The following is an 18,945-nucleotide window of genomic DNA, read 5'->3' as shown; positions in this document are numbered from 1 at the left end:
GGTTAGTGCTAGGATTGGGTTGGTGCTAGGTTGGAGTGAGTGCTAAGTTGGGTGAGGTGCTAGGATTGGGTTGAGTGCTAAGTTGGGTTGGTGCTAAGTTGGAGTTGGTGCTAAGTTGGGTTGGTGCTAGAAGTTGGGTGAGGTGCTAGAGTTGGGTTGGTGCTAAGTTGAGTTAGTGCTAAGTTAGGTGAGTGCTAAGTTAGGTGAGTGCTAAGTTAGGTTAGTGCTAAGTTAGGTTAGTGCTAAGTTAGGTTAGTGCTAAGTTAGGTTAGTGCTAAGTTAGGTTAGTGCTAAGTTAGCTTAGTGCTAAGTTAGGTTAGTGCTAAGTTAGGTTAGTGTTAGGTTTGGTTAGTGCTAAGTTAGGTTAGTGCTAAGTTAGGTTAGTGCTAAGTTAGGTTAGTGTTAGGTTTGGTTAGTGCTAAGTTAGGTTAGTGCTAGGTTAGGTTAGTGCAAAGTTAGTTTAGTGTAAGGTTTGGTAAGTGTTAGGTTTGGTTAGTGCTAAGTTAGCTTAGCACTAAGTTAGTTTGGTGCTAAGGTAGCTTAGTGCTAAGTTAGCCTAGTGCTAAGTTAGCTTAGTGCTAGGTTAGGTTAGTGGTAAGTTAGGTTAATAGTAAGGTTAGATTAGGTTGGTGCTAAGTTAGGTTAGTGTAAAGTTAAGTTAAAAGTTAGGTTGGTGCTAAGTTAGGTTAGTATTGTATCTGTCACGAAGTGTTCTTGGTAATGTTAAAAGTTATGCTGTGTTAAATTGGTGTGTTAAAAGTTATCTTGTGTTAAATCGGTTTAATGAATGTTATCCTATGTTAAATTGGTGTGTTAAAGTGTTGAGAGCTATTATAAATGATAAATGCTACATTGTGTTAAAATGGCGTGTTAAGCTACGCCGTGTGAAGTGTTTCCCAGTTACATCGAAGAGTGATGACCCGCGGTGCAATGGTCCCTTGTAACCTCAACCGTATCTTAGGCGGCACCTCATGCATTACCCTAGGAATTAAAAGTCAATAGATTAATCGTATGCATAAACAGCGTGGTACAAGAGCAATGGCCTTTGAACGGTATGGTGTACAGACAATGTGCCTTGACGGTGTAGGTAAACAAACAATGTGCCCTAGACAGTGTGGGTATCACAAACAATGTGCCTGGGCAATTGTTGGGTATGCAAACCAATGTGCTGGACGGTGTGGTATGCAAACAATGTGCCTGAACGGTGTAGGTGTCTGAGCAATGTGCCTGGACATTGTGTGGTGTACAGACAATGTGCACCATGACAGTGTGGGTAACACGACAATGTGCCCTAGACAGTGTGGGTATGCAAACAAAATGTGCCTAGACAGTGTGGGTATACAAACAATGGCCCCTGGACAGTGTTGGGTATACGACAACCTTTACTGGACAGTTTGGGTATGCAAACAATGTGCCTGAACGTGGGGTATACAAACAATGTCCCTGGACTGGTGTGGTATGCACTGAATTGCCTGGACAGTGTGGTATGCAAGCAATGTGCCTGAACAGTGCGGAGTGTATGACAATGTGCCCTGGAGCAGTGTGTGTATGCAAACAATGTGACCTAGACAGTGTGGGTATACAAACAATGTGCCTAGACAGTGTGGTATGCAAACAATGCCTGGAGACAGTGTGAGTATGCACACAATGTGCCTGGACAGTGTGGTATACAAACAATGTGAGAGACAGTGCAGTACACGACATTGTGCTGAGCGTGTAGTTGTCTGACAATGCTAGCATTGTGGGTATGTAAAGGCATGTACTGAACAGTGTGGTATGCAAACAATGTGCCCTTGGCAGTGTGGGGTATGCAAACAATGTGCCTGGACAGTGTGGTATGCACACCAACCCGCAGACAGAGTGTGGGTATACAAACAATGTACCTAAACATTGTGGGTATGCAAGCAGTATTCCTGAACGGTGTGGGTATACGGCAGTGTACCTGGGCAGTGTGTGCTGACAATGTGCCTGAACAGTGTGGTATACAGAACAATGTACCTGAACAGTGCAGGTATACAAGCAATGTGCCTGAACAGTGCAGGTATACAAGCAATGTGCCTGAACAGTGTGTGTATACAAACAATGTGCCTAGACAGTTAATGGGTATACAAACAATGTACCTAGTGGTGTGCAGTGTACAGCAATGTACACACAGCAGTGTGCCTGACAATGGCCTAGACAGTGCAGGTATACCAATGTGCCTGAACAGTGTGGGTATACAAACAATATGCCTAGACAGTGTGGTATACAAACAAGTACTCCCTGGACAGTGTTGTGTATGCAAACAATGTGCCTGAACAGTGTGAGTATACAAACAATGTGCCTGGACAGTGTAGGTATACAAACAATGTGCCTGAACAGTGTGGTATACAAACAATGTGCCTGGACAGTGCAGGTATGCAAACAATGTGCCTGAGCAGTGTAGGTATGCAAACAATGTGCCTGAACAGTGTGGGTATACACAGGCAATAGTCCTAGACAGTGTGGTATACAAACAATGTACCTGAACAGTAGTATGCAAACAGTGTGCCTAGACGGTGTAGGTTATAGGCAAACAACAGACGGTCATTGGGTGTGCAGACAGTGTGCACAGACAGTCAGACAGCAGACAGCCTGGACAGTTAATGATTACCAGACAGAGTGTGCACAGACGGTTGCAGATTGTGCAGACAGTGTGCCTGGACGGTTGTTGAGTTGTGCAGACAGTGGCACCTGGACGGTGTTGGTTGTGCAGACAGTGTGCCTGGACGGTTGGGGTTGTGGGCAGTGTGCCTGGACAGGTGTGGTGTGCAGACAGTGTGCCTGGACGGTGTGGTGTGCAGACAGTGTGCCTGGACAGTTGTGGTGTGCAGACCAGTGTGCTGGACGGGTTGACAGATTTGTGCAGGCAGTGTGCCTGGACGGTGCAGGTGTGCAGGCCAGTGTGCCTGGACGGTGTGGGTGTGCAGACAGTGTGCCTGGACGGTGTGTTGCAGACAGTGTGCTTGGACGGTGTGGGTATGCAAACAGTGTGCCTGAACCGTTGTGGGTTGCAAACAGTGCCTGGACGAGTGGGTGTACAGACAGTGTTGCTGCAGACGGTTGCGGGTAGTGCAGACAGTTGTGCCTGGACGGTGTGTGTGTGCAAGACAGTGTTCACGGACAGTGTGGTGTGCAGACAGTGTGCCACTGGACAGTTGTGGTGTGCAGAGTGTTTGGACGATGTGGGTGTACAGCAGACAGTTGTGGGTGTGCAGTGTGCCTGGACAGTGCTGGTGTACAGACAGTGACGCCAGACAGGTTGGTGTCAGACAGTGGCCCAGGACGACAGTGTATGGTATGCAGAGCCAGTGTATAGACAGTGCAGATGCAGACAATGTGCCTGAACGGTGTGGTATACAGACAATGTGCCTGGACAGTGCGAGTATACAGACAGTGTACCTGGACGGTGTGAGTGTGCAAACAATGTGCCCTAGACAGTGCAGGTATACAGACAGTGTGCACAGACGGTGTGGGTGTATGCAGAGCAATGTACCTGGACAGGTGAATTGTGCTAGACAGTGTGCCTGGACAGTTGCAGACAGTGTGACAGGTACACAGACGGTGCAGATGTCACAGACAGTGTGCCTGGACAGGTGTTGGTGTGCAGACAGTGTGCCTGGACGATTGTGGTGTGGGCAGTGTGCCTGGACAGTTGCGGGTGTGCAGACGGTGTTGGACGGTTGCAGGTAGTGGCAGTGTGCCTGGACGGTGCAGGTGTGCAGGCAGACAGTGTGCCTGGACGGTGTGGTGTGCAGACAGTGTGCCTGGACGGTGTGGTGTGCAGACAGTGTGCCTGGACAGGTGTGGGTGTGCAGACAGTGTGCCTGGACCGTTGTGGGTGTGCAGACAGTGTGCCTGGACAGTGTGGTGTGCAGATGGTGTGCCTGGACAGTGCAGGTGTGCAAGACAGTGTTGCCTGGACAGTGCAGGTGGTGCAGGCAGAGTGTGCCTGGACGGTGCAGGTTGTCAGTGTGTGCCTGGACGGTGCAGATTGTGCAGACAGTGTGCCTGGACGGTGCAGGTGATGCAGTCGTGCAGACGGTGCAGTTGTGGACAGTGGCTGGACAGTTCAGATTGTGCAGACAGTGTGCCTGGACGGTGTGCAGACAGTGTGCCTGGACGGTGCAGTTGTGCAGACAGTGTTGGCCTGGACGGTTGCAGGTGTGCAGACAGTGTTGCCTGGACGGTGCGGATGTGCAGACAGTGTGCCTGGACGGTGCGAGTTGTGCAGACCAGTGTGCCTGGACGGTGCAGTTGTGCAGACAGTGTGCCTGGACGGTTGCAGTTGTGCAGGACAGTGTGCCTGGACAGGTGCAGTTGTGCAGACAGTGTGCCTGGACGGTGCAGATGTGCAGACAGTGTGCCTGAGACGGTGCAGTTGTGCAGACAGTGTGCCTGGACGGTGCGGTGTGCAGACAGTGTGCCTGGACGGTTGCGGTTGTGCAGCAGTGTGCCTGGACGGTGCTGGTATACAGACAGTATGCCTAGACAGTACAGGTATACAAACAATGTGCCTAGACAGTACAGGTATGCAGACAATGTGCCTAGACAGTACAGGTATACAAACAATGCCTGGACAGGTACAGTTATGCAAACAATGTGCCTAGACAGTACAGGTATACAAACAATGTACTAGACAGTACAGGTATACAAACAATGTGCCTAGACAGTACAGGTATGCAAACAATGTGCCTAGACAGTACAAGGTATGCAAACAATGTGCCTGAACAGTACAGGTATGCAGACAATGTGCCTGAACAGTGTGGTATACAAACAATGTGCCTAGACAGTGCAGGTATGCAAACAATGTGCCTGGACAGTACAGTGCTAGACAATGTACACTGGAACTAGGCTGGTGCTGAACAAGTGTGCCTAGACAGTGGGTGTGCAGACAATGTGCCTGGAACAGTGCAGGTATGCAGACAATGTGGCCAGACGGTTATTGGTGTACGAGACGGTGACAGACAGGTGCAGTTGTGCAGACAGTGTGCTCGACGGTGCAGTTGTGCGGACAGTGGCCTGGACGGTGCGAGTTGTGAGACGGTGTGTGCAGACTGATTGAGATTTGTGCGGACGGTGGACGGTGCTGGGTTATTCTGGGGCAGTGTTTGGCACCGGACGGTGCAGTTGTGCAGGACAGTGTGCCTGGACGGTGCAGGTTGGTGCAGACGGTGGTAACTCTGGACGGTGCAGTTGTGCAGACCGGTGTGCTTGGACGGTGCAGTTGTGCAGACAGTGTGGCTGGACGGTGCGGGTGCAGACCAGTGTGCCTGGACGGTTGCAGTTGTGCAGGACAGTGTGCCTGGACGGTGCGGTGTGCAGACGGTGTTGCTGGACGGTTGCAGGTTTGTGCAGGCCAGTGTGCCTGGACGGTGCAGTTGTGCAGACAGTGTGCCTGGACGGTGCAGATTGTGCAGACAGTGTTGGCACGGACATTGCAGACAGGTGTGCATGACGGTGCAGTTGTGTGCAGACAGTGTTGGCCTGGACGGTGCAGTTGTGCAGACAGTGGTGTCTGGACGGTGCAGTTGTGCAGACAGTGTGCCTGGACGGTTGCAGTTGTGCAGACAGTGTTGGCCTGGACGGTTGCAGGCCAGTGCTGGACGTTGCAGATTGTGCAGACGGTGTGCCTGGACGGTGCGGTGTGCAGGCAAGTGTGCCTCAGGGACGGTGTGTGGAGCAGTGTGCTGGACGGTGCAGTTGTGCAGACAGTGTGCCTGGACGGTGCAGGTGTGAGACAGTGTTAACTGGACGGTGCAGATTGTGCAGACAGTGCAGACTGTGGTGTGTGCAGACAGTGTCACGGACGGTGCAGTTGTGCAGACAGTGTGCCTGGACGGTGTGGTTGTGCAGACGGTGGACGGTTGCTTGGTTGTGCAGACAGTGGTGGCATGGACGGTTGCAGTGTGCAGACGGTGTGCCTGGACGGTGCAGTTGTGCAGACAGTGTGCCTGGACGGTTGCAGTTGTGCAGACAGTGTTGCTGGACGGTGTAGTTGTGCAGACGATGTTGTGGACGGTGCAGGTTGTGCAGACAGTGTTGCTGGACTGATTGCTGGTGTGCAGACAGTGTGCTGGACGGTGCGGTGTGCAGGCAGTGTGCCTGGACGGTGCAGGTGTGCAGACAGTGTGCCTGGACGGTGCAGATTGTGCAGACAGTGTTGGCCTGGACGGTGCAGTTGTGCAGACAGTGTTGCCAGACGGTGGGTTGTGCGGACAGTGTGCCTGGACGGTTGCGGGATGTAGACAGTGTGCACGGACGTTGCGGTGTGCAGACAGTGTGCTGGACGGTGCAGTGGTGTGCCTGGACGGTGCAGTTGTGCAGACAGTGTGTGCCTGGATTGTGCAGACAGTGTGCTTGGACGGTGCGGATTTGTGCAGACAGTGTGCCTGGACGGTGCGGTTGTGCAGGCAGGGACGGTGCAGGTGTGGATTGTGCAGACAGTGTGTGCCTGGACGGTGCAGGTGTGGAGCAGTGTGCCTGGACGGTGCAGATGTGCATAGTGTGCCTGGACAGTGTGGGTATACAAACAATGTACCTTGAACAGTACAGGTATACAAAAATGTGCCTAGACAGTACGAGTTACACAAACAATGTACCTAGACAGTGCAGGTATGCAAACAATGTGCCTTGACAGTGTACAGGTATACAAACAATGTACCTGGACAGTGTAGGTATAAACAATGTACCTGGACAGTACAAGACTATACAAACAATATTCCTAGACAGTACAGGTATACAAACAATGTACCTGAGCAGTACAGGTATACAAACAACGGTAAAGCAGTACACAGAAATTATGGCTCCCATATGCCTCTGTTATCAGTATTTACAGTGTAATTCTACGACCCATGGCACAATACGACACCGTTCTGAAGACGGAAAGACAATATCGGTTTAACGACAGAGACAATTTTCAGTTAAGCGAGAGAGACAATTGAAGAGACAGAAGCAATATTGTAATGATGGCACAGTGGTGAAATTAACTTTGAGTGATGAGATTGAGGAGAGACGAGACCGAGGAGGGTAGGGAGATGAGGGAGGGAGAGATGAGGAGAATTGGGAGAGATGGGGAGGTGAGAGAGAGAGGAGAGATTGGGGAGAGATGAGGGAGGGTAGAGGGAGATGAGGGGAGGGAGTGGAGAGATGAGGAGAGGAGTGAGGAGAGATGAGGGGGAGGTTGAGAGAGATGGGGAGGGTGAGAGAAGATGAGGAGAGGGGTGGGGGGAGATGAGGAGGGAGAGGGATGAGGGGGAGGGTGAGAGAGAGGAGGAAGAGGGGAGTGGAGAGATGAGGAGAGGATGGGGAGAGATGTGAGGGAGGAGGATGGGGAGGGTGGGAGAGATGAGGAGTGGGAGGATGGGGAGGAGGGGAGGATGAGGGGGTGGGAGATGGGGAGGGTGGGGAGGATGGGGGAGGTGGGGATGGGAGGTGGGGAGATGGGGAGGATGGGGAGATGGGGAGGTGGGAGGATGGGAGGTGGGGAGGATGGGGGGAGGAGGGATGGGGAGGATGGGGAGGGTGAGGGGAGAAAGATGGGGAGGAGATTGGGGGGAGGATGGGGGAGGGTGAGGAGGATGGGGGGGGTGAGATGGGGAGGGTGAGGAGATGAAGAGGGTGGGAGATGAGGAGGGTGGGAGAAAGGAGAGGGTGGGGAGGGGATGAGAGGGTGGGGAGATGGGGAGAGGTGGGGAGATGGGGAGATTGGGAAAGATGAAGGAGTGGGAGAGATGAGGAGAGGAGTGGGGAGGATGAGGAGGTGGGAGATGGGGAGAATTGAGAGGATGGGGGAGGGTGGGGATGGGGGAGAGTTGAGGAGGATGGGGAGAATTGGAGGAGAAGAGGTGAAGAGGAGGTGAGGAGAGAAAGATGAGGAGGGTGGGAGATGGGGAGGGTGAGGAGGATGAGGGGAGGGTGGGGATGAGGGAGGAGTTGGGAGAGATGGGGAGGGTGGGGAGGATGAGGGAGGGGGTGAGGAGGATGGGGAGGGGAGTGAGAGAGAAAGATGGGGAGAGAGGAGTGAGAGAGAAAGATGGGAGGAGGGTTGGGAGGATGGAGGGAGTGAGAAGAGAGATGGGGAGGATTGAGGAGAGATGAGGGAGGAGGTGGAGATGAGAGGTGTGAGGAAAGATGAAGGGAGAGGGAGGGAGAGGATGGGGAGGTGAGAGAGATGAGGGAGAAGAGTGGGAGAGATGGGGAGGGTGGGAGAGGATGAGGAGGAGGTGGGGAGATGATGGGAGGGGGTGGGGATGAGGGAGGAGGTGAGAGGAGATGGGGAGGTGAGATGGGGGGAGGAGGTGAGGATGGGGAGGGTGGAGATGGGAGGAAGTGAGAGAAAGAGATGAGAGGAGGGTGGGGAGAGATGAGGGGAGGTGGGTGGAGATGGGGAGGGTGGGGAGAGATGAGGGAGAGGGTGGGGGGTGGGAGGGGGTAGGAGGGAGAGATGGGGAGAGGGTGGGAGAGAAGATGGAAGAGGGGTGAGAGAGATGAGGAGGGTGAGAAGATGGGGGAGGGTGGAGGAGAGACGACGATTGAGGAGGATGGGGGAGGAGGAGGATGGGGGGAGGGAGTGGGGAGGCGACGGGGGAGGGAGTGAGAAAGGATGAGGAGGGTGGGGAGGATGGGGAGGGTGGGGAGGATGGGGAGGGGGTGGGGAGGATGAGGGAGGAATGGGGAGATGAGAGGAGGGGTGAGGAGATGAGGAGGAGAGGATGAGAGGTGAGGAGAGGTGAGGATGGGAGATGGGAGATGAGGAGGTGAGGAGAGATGGAGGAGTGGGGAGGATGAGGGAGAGTGAGGAGACGGGGAGAGAGAGGTTACACAGCAGGAAGGTGGAGGTAGGTGCCGTTGTGGGTGGTGGTGAGGGGGGGAGGAGGAGGAGGAGGAGGAGGAGGGGAGGAGGAGGAGGAGGAGGTTACAGAGTCTCTCAGCTGTTGATGTTTTCCCAGTGTGTGTTTGTGTGTGTGTGTCTTGACCGGGGTTCTGCTGTGTCACGTCCACCGCTAGCCCACACAAACACACACACACACACACACATAGTAGGGCATTTTGTAGTCATTCCTGCCTACCACTTAATCTGTATAGCAGGTGTATATGTGTGTGTGTGTGTGTGTGTGTGTGTGTGTGTGTGTGTGTGTGTGGCCCTTGCCCCGCCCCGCCCTCCCTTGCCCGCGCACTTGTCAGCTCCAACCCTTACACCCACCACTCACCTCTGGACGCTGCTTGCCTTTCTTCCTTCTGCAGTATAAGCTTCATGAACACTTGAACTGGACTACAAACTTGCTCCTTCTAGCTCCCCAGACATCATTCGGTCATCATTAGAATACGTACTTCATTACTGAGGATATCATTCATTGATCACGGACATCATCATTCGGCCTGGGCTGCTTCATTCTGGGACATCATTATCTGGACATCAGGAGACTATCATTCAGGCTCACGGGCGCATCATTGAGGCTCACGAGACGCATCGCAGGCACTGGACATTCAGCTCACGTGGACCGCTTCACGGACATCATTTGGGCATCATCACGGACATCTTTAGGTGCTGGGCATCATGGGACAGGTCATTCGGCCCCAGACACTCCATCAGCTCCCCCAGACACCTCCTTCAGCTCCCCAGACACCTCCTTCAGCTCCCCAGACACCTCCATCCAGCTCCCCAGACACCTCCTTCAGCTCCCCAGACACCTCCTCCAGCTCCCCCAGACACCTCTCCAGCTCCCCAGACACCTCCTTCAGCTCCCAAGAACCTCCTTCAGCTCCCCAGACACCTCCATCAGCTCCCCAACACCTCCTCCAGCTCCCCAGACACACCTCCAGCTCCCCAGACACCTCCTCCAGCTCCCCAAACACCTCCTTCAGCTCCCCCAGACACCTCCTCCAGCTCCCCCAAAACACCTCCTCCAGCTCCCCCAGACACCTCCTTCAGCTCCCCTTCGTCATGAAACACGGGGGAGGGAGTCAAGAAGAATAAAGAGCCAGGAAGAAACAACAGGAAGAAGAGACATGAAGAGAGCACAGAGAGAGAGATCAAGTGAACGGAGGAAGAGACATGAAGAACACAGAGAGATAAGAGATCAAGTGAACGGAGGAAGAGACATGAAGAGAACACAGAAGAAAGATCAAAGTGAACGGAGGAAGAGTCATGAAGAGAACACAGAGAGAGAGAGAAAAGATCAGAGTGAACGGAGGAAGAGACATGAAGAGAACACAGAGAGAGAGAGAAAGATCAGTGAACGGAGGAAGAGACATGAAAGAGAACACAGAGAGAGAAGAGAGAAAAGTCGGAGACGGAGGAAGAGACATGAGGAGAACACAAGAGATAAAGGGGAAAGATCAAGTAGCAGACGGAAGAACATGAAGAGAACACAGAGAGAGAGAAGAGAGAAATCAAGTGAACGGAGGAAGAGACATGAAGAGAGAACACAGAGAGAGAAAGAGGAAGATCAAGTGAACGGAGGAAGAGACATGAAGAGAACACAAAGAGAGAAGAGAAAGATCAGAGTGAACGGAGGAAGGAGACATGAAAGAGAACACAGAGAGAGAAAGATCAAGTTAACGGAGGAAGAGACATGAAGAGAACACAGAGAGAGAAGAGAAAGATCAGAGTGAACGGAGAGAAGGAGACATGAAGAGAACACAGAGAAGAAAGATCAGAGTGAACGGAGGGAAGAGACATGAAGGAGACACAGAGAGAGAGAGAGAAAGATCAGAGTGAGACGTAGACGTGAGTGGGATTCTCAGGTGGACTTGACCAGCTCCTCAGAGTGAGACTAGACCTCTCAGGTGGCAGGTGGAGTGAGGTGAGGGATGGAGGTGGGGAGGTGAGGATGGAGGTGGGGAGGTGAGGATGGAGGTGGGGAGGATGGAGGGTTGGGAGGATGGAGGATGGGAGGTGAGGATGGAGGATGGGGAGGTGAGGATGGAGGTGGAGAGGTGAGGATGGAGGGTGGGGAGGATGGAGGAGGTGGGGAGGTGAGGATGGAGGTGGGGGAGGATGGAGGGTGGGGAGGTGAGGATGGAGGTGTGGAGAGGGGTGAGGATGGAGGGAGGGAGGTGAGATGGAGGGTGGGAGGTGGGGATGGAGGGTGGAGAGGTGAGGATGGAGGGTGGGGGGAGGTGGGGATGGAGGGTGGGGAGGGTGAGGATGGAGGGTGGGGAGGTGAGGATGGGAGATGGGGAGGTGAGGATGGAGGTGGGGAGGTGAGGATGGAGGTGGGGAGGATGGAGGGTGGGGGAGATGGGGATGGAGGTGGGGAAGGGATGGAGGTGGGGAGGTGAGAGATGGAGGTGGGGGAGGTGAGGGATGGAGGTGGAGAGGTGAGGGATGGAGGGTGGGGGTGAGGATGGAGGTGGGGGGAGGTGAGGATGGAGGAGGGTGGGGAGGATGGAGGGTGGGGGAGATGAGGGATGGAGGTGGGGAGGATGGAGGTGGGGAGGTGAGGATGGAGGTGGGGAGGTGAGGATGGAGGGAGGGAGGTGAGGATGGAGGGTGGGGGAGGTGAGGATGGAGGTGGAGAGGTGAGGATGGAGGGGTGGGGAGGTGAGGATGGAGGGTGGGGAGGTGAGGGATGGAGGTGGGGAGGTGAGGATGGGGTGGGGGGAGGTGAGGGATGGAGGTGGGGAGGGGGATGGAGGGTGGGGAGATGGGGATGGGGTGGGGAGGTGGGGATGGGTGGGGGAGGTGAGGATGGAGGTGGGTGAGGATGGAGGTGGGGGTGAGGATGGAGGAGGGAGGTGAGGGGATGGAGGTGGGAGGTGAGGATGGAGGTGGGGGAGGTGAGGATGGAGGAGGGAGGTGAGGATGGAGGTGGGGGGAGGTGAGGATGGAGGGTGGAGAGGTGAGGGATGGAGGGTGGGGGAGGTGAGGGATGGAGGGAGGGAGGTGAGGGATGGAGGGTGGGGGAGGTGAGGGATGGAGGGGTGGGAGGTGGGGATGGAGGGTGGGGAGGTGGGGATGGAGGTGGGGAGGTGAGGATGGAGGGGTGGGAGGTGAGGTGGAGATGGGGAGGTGGATGGAGGTGGGGAGGATGGAGGTGGGAGATGGAGGATGGAGGTGGGGAGGTGAGGATGGAGGGTGGGGAGGTGAGGATGGAGGGTGGGGAGGTGAGGATGGAGGGTGGGGGGAGGTGAGGATGGAGGGAGGAGGTGAGGATGGAGGGTGGGGTGAGGATGGAGGTGGGGAGGGTGGGGATGGAGGGGAGGGAGGTGAGGGATGGAGGGTGGGGAGGTGAGGGATGGAGGGTGGGAGGTGAGGGGATGGAGGTGGGGAGGATGGAGGTGGTGAGTGAGGATGGAGGAGGTGTGAGGATGGAGGGAGGAGGTGAGGATGGAAGGTGGGAGGTGAGGATGGAGGGTGGGGAGGTGAGGATGGAGGTGGGAGGTGGGGATGGAGGTGGGGGAGGAGGTGAGGATGGAGGGTGGGGAGGTGGGGGATGGAGGGTGGGGAGTGAGGATGGAGGGTGGGAGGTGAGGATGGAGGGTGGGGAGGTGAGAGGATGGAGGTGGGGAGGTGAGGATGGAGGGTGGGGGGGTGAGGATGGAGGTGGGGAGGTGAGGATGGAGGGTGGGGAGGTGGGAGATGGAGGGGAGGTGGGGAGGTAGGGGATGGAGGTGGGGAGGTGAGGATGGAGGGTGGGAGGATGGAGGGTGGGAGGGTGAGGGATGGGAGGAGGAGGGGGAGTGAGGATGGAGGGTGGGGTGAGGATGGAGGGTGAGGAGGTGAGGGATGGAAGGTGGGGATGGAGGGTGGGGAGGAGGTGAGGATGGAGGGAGGAGGTGAGGGATGGAGGGTGGGGAGGTGAGGATGGAGGGGTGGGGAGGTGAGGATGGAAGGTGGGAGGTGAGGATGGAAGGTGGGGAGGTGAGGGATGGAAGGTGGGAGGTGAGGATGGAGGTGGGGAGAGGAGGTTAATGTTGTTTTACCTGGGTCACCTCGGCTGGTCCACACCCTCCTTCCATCCACACTCTCCTTCCCTCTGCACAACCTTCCTCCACCCTTCCCTCCACACCTTCCCTCCACGCCTCTTCCACCTTGACTCTTCCCCCTCCCTCCACACCCTTCCTTCCTTCACAACCTTCCTCTTCCCTTTCTTACACACCTTCCTTCCTCCACCCCTTCCTTCCTTCCACCCTCCCCTTCCCTCCCACACACCCTTCCTTCCCTCCACCTTCCTTACTCCACACCCTTTCTTCCCTCCACACACCTTTTCTTCCCTCCACACCTTACCCCTCACACCCTTCTTTCTCCCACACCTTGTTCCCTCCACACACCTTCTTACTCCCCTCCCTTCCCTCCACATCCCTCCTGCATTTCTTCCCTCACACCCTCCTTCCCTCACACACCCTCCCTTCCCCCACCTCCCTTCCCTCCACACCCTCCCTTCCCTCCACACCTTCCTTCCCTCCACACATTCGTCCCTCCACACCCTTCCTTCCTTCACACACCCTTCCCTTACCTCCACACACCTCCCTTCCCTCCCACACACTTGCCCTCCCCACACATTTCTTCCCCTCCACCCCTCCCTTCCCTCCCACACCTTCCTTCCCTCCACACCCTTCCCTCCCCCCCCTCCCTTCTCCACCCACCCTCCCTTTCCTCCCACTCACCCCTTTCCTCCCCACACCCTCAGTTTCCTCCCACCCTTCCTTCCTCCCCACCCTTCTTTCCCTCCCTCCCTTCCGTCACACCCTTCCTTCCCTCCCACACCCTCCCTTTCCTCCCTCTTTCCTTTCCTCCACACCTCCTTCCCTCCACACCCTTTTCCTCCACATCCCTTCCCTCCACCCTCCTTCCCTCCACACCCATCCTTCCCTCCACACACCCATCCTTCCCTCCATATCCTTCCTTCATCACATACCCTCCTTCCCTCCCACCCTTCCTTCCCTCCACTATCACACAGATGCCCGTATAAGTTATATACATGTAGGTATATACTTGGTCATATGCCCACACAGGTACAATTTGCCTGCACAGGTACATATGCCCGCACAGGTACACATATGCCCGGGTACACATATGCCCGCACACAGTGCATTGCCCACACAGGTACACATATGCCCACAAGTACACATATGCCCGCACAGGTACACATATGCCCACACAGGTACATATGCTTACACACAGTACCCTTATGCCCGCATAGGTACAATATGCCACACAGGTATAATAATTCCCAGGTATTGTCTTTTATGGTCTTGGGACCTAAGGCTATAGTTATGAATTGGGTATGTATATGAAACCCATAATACGACCAGTTATTAGTGATGATTAAATAAAAAAATAAATTAACCTGGATATTTGTACCTGGTAAGAATTTAACCTCTCTCTCTCTCTCTCTCTCTCTCTCTCTCTCTCTCTCTCTCTCTCTCTCTCTCCAAGCGTCCATCTTAGTGAGAGGTTTAAAAGTCACCCACCTCCCTACCCTTTAATAAATAACTGACATCTCCTCTCTCCCTTTCACTCTCCCTCCTCTCCCCTGACCTATCTCCCTCCTCTCCCTGACCTATCGCCCTCCTCTCCTGACTATCCTTGCCTCTTCCCCTGATTATCTTCTCCACGTTTTAACCCCTCTCCCTCTCCTTCCTGTCCCTGGCGGCTGAGAAACTGAGAAAGAGGGAAGGGAGGGATGAGGGGAGGGAGGGAGAGGTGGGGAGGGAGGGAGGGGGAGGAGGGCAAATGATGGTTGTTTGAGGAAGCTTAACTCAAGTGTTATATCCTCTCGGACACCCTACTCTCCTCACTCTCCTCTTCGCATTTTCCACGCTCTCGGCACTTCCACGCCCGACACTCCCTTCTACACGCCCTCTCCTCGCCTTTTCCCACTCCCTTGACATCCTCCATTCGCCCTCCTTCCACACCCTCTCCCGCCCTCTCCCACCCTTCCCGCCTTCTGCCCTCTCCCCTCTCCACCTCTCCCGCCCTCTCCACGCCCTCCCCCCCTCCCGCCTCTCCCACTCCCGCCCGCCCTCCACCGATGGAGACCATATACAGTCCACAACATTGGCGCGGGACTCAGGCAAGGCGTAACACAATTTCTTGTTAATGTCCGCCACGCATGTTGGCTGGACGGAACACTGGGGAGGACGGGGCACTGGGCGGAGAGGGGACGGGACACTGGGTGAGGGGACGGAACACTGGGTGAGGAGGATGAACACTGGGTGGAGGGGGACGGAACACTGGGGAGGGGACGAAACTTCTGGAGAGGGACGGAACACTGGTGGAGGGGGATGAGCACTGGAGGAGGACGGGAACCTGTGAGGAAGGAACACTGGGTGAGGGGACGGAAAACTGGGTGGGGGACGAACATCATGGGAGAGGGATGAACACTGGTGGAGGGGACGGAACACTGGAGGAGACGGAACACTGGGTGAGGGGGGACGGAACATTGGTGTGGGGGTGGAGGAGGTGGAACATTGGGTGGAGGGGACGGAACACTGGGCGGAGGAAGACGGAACACTGGGTGGATGGGGACGGAACTTGGGTGGAGGGGGACGGAACACTGGACGGAGGAAGACGGAACACTGGGTGGAGGGGGGACGAACACTGGGTGGAGGGGACGGAACATTGGGCGGAGGGGGGACGGGCATACTGGGTGGGGGGACGGAGATACTGGGTGAGGAGGACGGGAACACTGGACGGAGGAAGACGGAACACTGGGTGGGGGACGAGCATCTGGGTGGAGGGGGATGGAGCGGAGGGGGACGGTGCATCTGGAGGGGGACGGATCCTGGTGGGGGGAGGACGGAACACTGGGACGGAGAGATTTACCACTGGGTGGAGGGGACCGAACTAAGTGGGGGAGGACGGAATACTGGGTGGAGGAGGACGAAAGACCGGGGTTGGGAGGGTGGTGGGAAGACGGATGCTGGACGGAGGAAGATTAAACACTGGGTGGAGGGGACGGGAACACTGGGTGAGGGGGACGGAACACTGGGTGGAGGGGACGAACACTGGGTGGGGGGAGGACGGAACACTGGGTGGAGGAGGACGGAAGACTGGGGAGGTGAGGGTGGGAGGACGGAACACTGGGTGGAGGGGACGGGCACTTTGGTGGAGGGGGTGAAGGGGTGGGGGAGGATGGAAACTTGGGTGGAGGGGTATGGGTGGGGAGGACGGAACACTGTGGAGGGGTGAAGGGGTGGGGAGGATGAACACTGGGTTGAGGTGAAGGGTGGGGAGGACGAACACTGGTGGAGGGGGGTGAAGGGTGGGAGGATGGAACACTGGGTGGAGGGGTGAAGGTGGGGAGGACGGAATACTGGTGGAGGTGAAGGGGTGGGGGAGGATGGAACACTGGGTGGGGGGAAGAGGAACACTGTGGAGGGGTGAAGGGTGGGGCAGGGATGGAACACTGGTGGAGGGGTGTGAAGGTGGGAGGACGGAACACTGGGTGGAGGGGTGAAGGGGTGAGGGGACGGAATGGACGGAGGAAGACGGGAACACTGGGTGGAGGACGAACACTGGGTGAGGGGTGGAACACTTGGTGGAGGGTGAAGGGGTGGGGCAGTGATGGAACACTGGGTGAGGGGTATGGGTGAGGACGGAACACTGGGTGAGGGGTGAAGGGTGGGGAGGACGGAACACTCGTGGAGAGGCGAAAGGTGGTAGTGTGTACTGCTGGCCATGTACCTGCTGGCGGCACTGCAGCCATGTGTACCTTGTTATTATGGGTATTTGGCCATGTGTACTTGCTGACCATGTGTACTTGTGGTCATGTACTTACTGGCCATGTATACCATGGTCGTGTGTTTAAGGCTAGAGTCACGGACGAACCAAATTCAAAAACACTTGTACGATATTTTTCCCTCGTAAGACAAGATAAGAGAGAGAGAGAGAGAGAGAAGGGAGAAAAAGAGAGGAGAAACAAAAGAAAGAAAAAGAAGAAAGAAATAAAAGGAGAAAAAGAATGGAAAAAAAGAGAGAAAAGAGAGAATAAGAAAGAAAGAAAAGAAAGAGAAACGAGAGAAAGAGTCTAGTGATGGTTGAGCTCTTTGTTTATCGATAAATGTTAGTATTGCATCCTTTGTTACGCTGCTACAATAAGCCAATGGGATACCGTAATTCCATCAACAAAGCAGAATATAAACCACGGTCGAATCCATTTGGGGAATCCGGATTCAGCAAGTCTACGAACGAACTTAAAAAATCAGAGCTCAGCAAATCCACTAAACAATGGCTCGCGGTTCCAGTTTAAGCAATATGAACGAACTTGTAAAATCTGGACCTCAAAAACAAAACAAAACCTGACGCGTCATAAACATATCGCTGTGACTTATACATTAGCTACAGACAGGCACAGACAGGCAGACAGACAGGCGCAGACAGACAAGACAAGAGACGATAGATACCGGTAGATATTTATTCAGTCAAGTCTTCGTAAATATTAATTCATATTTTTATAGAACCCGCTATGACTTAGCACATTACACAGACAGACAGACGGACAGACAGACAGGCAGACAGACAAGACAAGACAAGACAAGACAGATACCGGTAGATATTTATTCAGTCAAGTCTTCGTAAATATTAATTCATATTTTATAGAACCAAGTTATTGTCTCACCCTGACGCCCTCCCCGCTGTAATGCCCGAGTGGTGGAGCGATGACCTCTTGTGTGCTCTCTTATCTTCCTCTTCCTCCTCCTTCTTCTCTTTCTCATCCTCCTGTTGTTGTTGTATTTGTTTAATTTTCTTCTTCTCTTCCTATTCTCTTTTTCTTCCTCATCTTCCTTTTTTTGTTTCTTCTTCTTGTTCTTCTATAACTTCTCTCTTTCTCTTTCTTCCCCATCATCCTCTTAGTCGTTTCTCCACAATTATCTCTTCTTATCTCCCTTTTATCCTCTACTTCCTTCATATTCCTTCCTTCCTTTTTATTCAACTTCAACACATTCTTCTTCTCCTTCTTCTCCCTCCATAACAAACATGTTTAGAAACAGTGCAGTGAAACAAGTACATATCAAACAAGTATACACAAACAAGTACACTGAAACAAAAACAATAACTCGTCAAGACCACAAGTTAATGAAGAGGAATTTTGTCTTCATGTTTGTAGGTTGGCTTTACTGTACACAAACACGGTATGCGGGGGGTAGTGGGGGCACGGAAGGGGAAGCAGGCGAGGGGGGCACAGTAGGGGGATGGCAGGGGGGGCAAGCTGGTATGACCGGTACTTCTACTAAATCGAACTACTGTGGGCAACAGGTATGTATGATCACTACCACAGCATCACATGTGCTGATTGGCTAGTTAAGAGTTCTTCGAATAAACATTGATATAAATATGTCAATTGAGTAAGTAAAATTATATGTTATAGGACTATTATTCGTTTCTCTCTTTGTTAGTTAATGAGTCATTATGACCCTGGTATTATGATAGGAGTTACCTGTTGCCTGAAGAATAATGTATGACATCAGGAACTAGTTAGCAGGGTCCCTTGCCCTGTGAGAGTCAACAAGTTAAGGCACAGGGAAGGAACTCATCACGTTAGCTAATTCTGTATTGTCTTTATCGCCTTTCGTAAAAAGTCTATTTATATACTCAAACGGGTCTTTGTCTCAACCCCAGACCATTATGAACACTGATAATAATAACTGATAAATACAGTCACACCAAATAATAAATCACTGCATTCTGTTCATTTTTCCTAATTATCTTTTATTGAGTCTCTTTAACATTATTTATCCCATAAATTCATTTATTTATCACAAAAATATTCTATCACCTTTTATTAATGAATGTATGAATGCTTTTACCCCACACACGAATACAACTTAATACATTATAACTTATCACTGTTTACCTTAGGAGGAACCTAAAGAAAACTCCCCCACGGGATAAATACACTATAGTGTTAAGTCACACGGCCCAATGTGCAGTAGCTTGAAAATGATGTTATTAAATATGTTTTTGAGTCTATGGGA

The 18,945-nt window shown here is 53.7% G+C and overlaps 1 protein-coding gene across 1 annotated transcript; it reads right to left on the bottom strand.

Annotated features, from left to right (window-relative positions):
• Positions 1–3,987: 3,987 nt before the first annotated feature.
• LOC121869397 (mucin-5AC-like) lies at positions 3,988–6,501 on the bottom strand (the record flags this gene model as incomplete). Its single annotated transcript, XM_042370748.1, has 2 exons — positions 3,988–4,485; positions 4,959–6,501. Coding segments are annotated over 2 exons (2,041 nt in total), but the record flags the coding sequence as incomplete, so codon positions are not given.
• Positions 6,502–18,945: the final 12,444 nt, after the last annotated feature.

The sequence above is a fragment of the Homarus americanus genome, unplaced genomic scaffold, assembly GCF_018991925.1.
Source record: "Homarus americanus isolate GMGI-L3 unplaced genomic scaffold, GMGI_Hamer_2.0 scaffold54425, whole genome shotgun sequence".
Lineage (NCBI taxonomy): Eukaryota > Metazoa > Arthropoda > Malacostraca > Decapoda > Nephropidae > Homarus > Homarus americanus.
Note: the sequence above shows the minus strand (reverse complement) of the source record. Positions and strands in the feature narration are given on the sequence as shown.